Here is a 2,849-nt window from a genome sequence, read left to right as displayed (position 1 = left end):
GAAGCATACTTGTTGCTAATTTTTTTTTTCCCAAAAGGATGGATCTACACTTTTCTTGATTCTTTTCGACAAATTGTCTCTGCTTTCAGACAAGGAAACATCAGGTCCGAAGGATTGAGTGGCCTGGCTGAAATCATATAGCAAGCACATAACAGGACTGGAGTTCAAATGAAGGCCACATCATTCTTAGTCTAGTAGTCTTCACTCTCAAAGTAGGAGAAGACTGGACAGAATGGAGCTGAATAGCAAAACAGATGACACAATGAGTGAGTTAGGATTATCTAGGGAAAATTGTGAAATAATTTTTAAATCCTTCATAAGAGTCATTACATTGTCTTCTGCTATTTGAACAGGCAAAAAGCCATGGGAAGTTTCAACACCAGTTTTAGAGATGGCTTCATTTTAATGGGCTTCTCAGATTGGTCTCAACTGGAGCCCATCCTTTTTGTCTTTATTTCAATTTTCTACTCCTTAACTATCTTTGGCAACACCACCATCATCACTCTTTCCCTCCTGGAACCTCAATTGTACATGCCCATGTACTTCTTTCTTAGACATCTTTCCTTCCTGGACCTCTGCTATACCACCAGCACTGTGCCCCAGCTTCTGATCAACCTTCATGGACTTGACCGGACCATCAGCTATGAAGGGTGTGTGGTCCAGCTCTTCAGCTCCCTTGCCCTAGGCTCCACTGAATGTGTGCTCCTAGTGGTGATGGCCTTTGACCGCTATGCTGCTGTCTGTCATCCACTCCACTACACAGCCATTATGCACCCCCACCTCTGCCAGACCCTGGCTATTGCCTCCTGGGTAGGCGGCTTCATGAACTCTCTGGTTCAGACAGGCCTCATGATGGCTATGCCTCTCTGTGGTCTCCATCTCCTGAATCACTTCTTTTGTGAGATGACTGTTCTCCTGAAGCTGGCTTGTGAGGACATAGAAGGGACAGAGACCAAGATGTTTGTGGTTCGAGCCATAATCTTGGTTGTTCCTGCAGTACTAATTCTAGGCTCCTATGTATACATTGTTCAGACAGTGCTGAAAGTCAGATCAGTGGCTGGGAGAAGAAAGGCTTTTGGGACTTGTGGGTCCCATCTCTTGGTGGTTTCCCTTTTTTATGGCTCAGCCATCTATACATACCTCCAACCCATGCACAGTTATTCTGAGAGTGAGGGAAAGTTTGTAGCCCTTTTCTATACCATAGTTACCCCTATGCTTAATCCTCTAATTTATACCCTACGGAACAAGGATGTGAAGGGGGCTGTGAGGAAGGTACTAGGGAGGGGCAGATACTCAGTGTAGGAGAGAAAAGGAGAAATAATACAGTCATCTGTTGTAGCTCTCACACCTTGGAGCCCATCTGATCCCTGGAGGGGAGTTCAGTTCAGTTCAGTCACTCAGTCATGTCCGACTCTTTGGGACCTCATGAACCGCAGCATGCCAGGCCTCCCTGTCCATCACCAACTCCCAGAGTCCACCCAAACCCATGTCCATTGAGTCAGTGATGCCATCCAACCATCTCATCCTCTGTCGTCCCCTTCTCCTCCTACCCTCAATCTTTCCCAGCATCAGGGTCTTTTCCAATGAGTCAGGAGGGGAGTTAGTCATTAGAAAATAGTCCTTTATAGGCCAGAGTTTTACTGCGTTCCTTTTCTGGCAGTTGGAAGTGGATATTTCTTATGACTCTTTCTAGTTCAGTGTCTATTATTATGCAGAAGAGAGTAAGTGTTGATTCACATCAGAACTTTCCAAAGGAATGAAGTTGGAAAAAAGGTATACTGTGGCTACTTATGGAGAGTGGGCAGGGTTCTCAGCAAATCTGAGAGTGAGAGAAGACTTGACTGGAATGACAGCAAGTTTTCCAAAGTCAGTGATTCCCATGTGGTGCAATATGGATGGCACTGTCCTCACAGGGAGAAGACATGAATTCACCCCTGTTCTTCTAATTAACCATGGCCCTCAGATCTCTCGGGCTTCCCTTGTGGCTCAGCTGGTAAAGAATCCACCTGCAATGTGGGAGACCTGGGTTTGATCCCTGGGTTTGGAAGATCTCCTGGAGAAGGGAAAGGCTACCCACTCCAGTATTCTGGCCTGGACAATTCCATGGACTGCATACTCCATGGGGTCACAAAGAGTTGGACACAACTGAGTGACTTTCACTTTCACTTCACTTTCATATCACAGGACCATTTCTAAGATCTCCTTTGGTGGTTACCAGTCTATGAAACTTGACACAAATAGAGATCATGAACAGAGGTTCTTCATGGAGCATATATAGTCTCAGACATGAAGATCATTTACCTATTTGAAGAAAAGACAAAATTATTAGGCTAGCACTGAGTAATGGGAAGCATCAACATCTCATCAGCTGGACTAACAGCCTTATCATGCTGATTTGGGTCGTGGACAAGGTCTTTTCCATGGAAGAGAAGAATAGAGATGAAATGAGTATAAAAATAATGAGAAAGTGATATAGGAAAAGAAGAAAGAGCAGAAGTGAAAGACCAAAAAAAAAAAAAAGAGAGAGAGAGAGAGAGATTCCTGCAGTAGGCAGTGGTGGAAAGGTCAGAAGACTCTAGGGCAAGGGGGAAGGCAGAGAACACTGGAAATTCCAGTACTGTCTTTCCAATCTACATACTCAAATGATGCTTTCATGTCAAAGGTAGATATCATTGTTGATAATCTTTTACAGTAAGTCTCAGTGATTTTCACGTTGGGTTAATCTTGTTTTATTCCAGTAACAGCAACTAATATTTGTCTGCTATTTTAAAAACGTTTAGGGTTTCCCTGGTAGCTCAGACGGTAAAGCGTCTGCCTACAATGCGGGAGACCCGGGTTCAATCCCTGGG

At 44.4% G+C, this 2,849-nt stretch overlaps 1 protein-coding gene across 1 annotated transcript; it reads left to right on the top strand.

Annotated features, from left to right (window-relative positions):
* Positions 1-236: 236 nt before the first annotated feature.
* LOC122701047 (olfactory receptor 2Y1-like) lies at positions 237-1,302 on the top strand. Its single transcript, XM_043914061.1, has one exon. The coding sequence runs from the start codon at positions 364-366 to the stop codon at positions 1,300-1,302; it is 939 nt and encodes a 312-aa protein (XP_043769996.1). The 5' UTR covers positions 237-363.
* Positions 1,303-2,849: the final 1,547 nt, after the last annotated feature.

The sequence above is a fragment of the Cervus elaphus genome, chromosome 9, assembly GCF_910594005.1.
Source record: "Cervus elaphus chromosome 9, mCerEla1.1, whole genome shotgun sequence".
NCBI lineage: Eukaryota > Metazoa > Chordata > Mammalia > Artiodactyla > Cervidae > Cervus > Cervus elaphus.
Note: the sequence above shows the minus strand (reverse complement) of the source record. Positions and strands in the feature narration are given on the sequence as shown.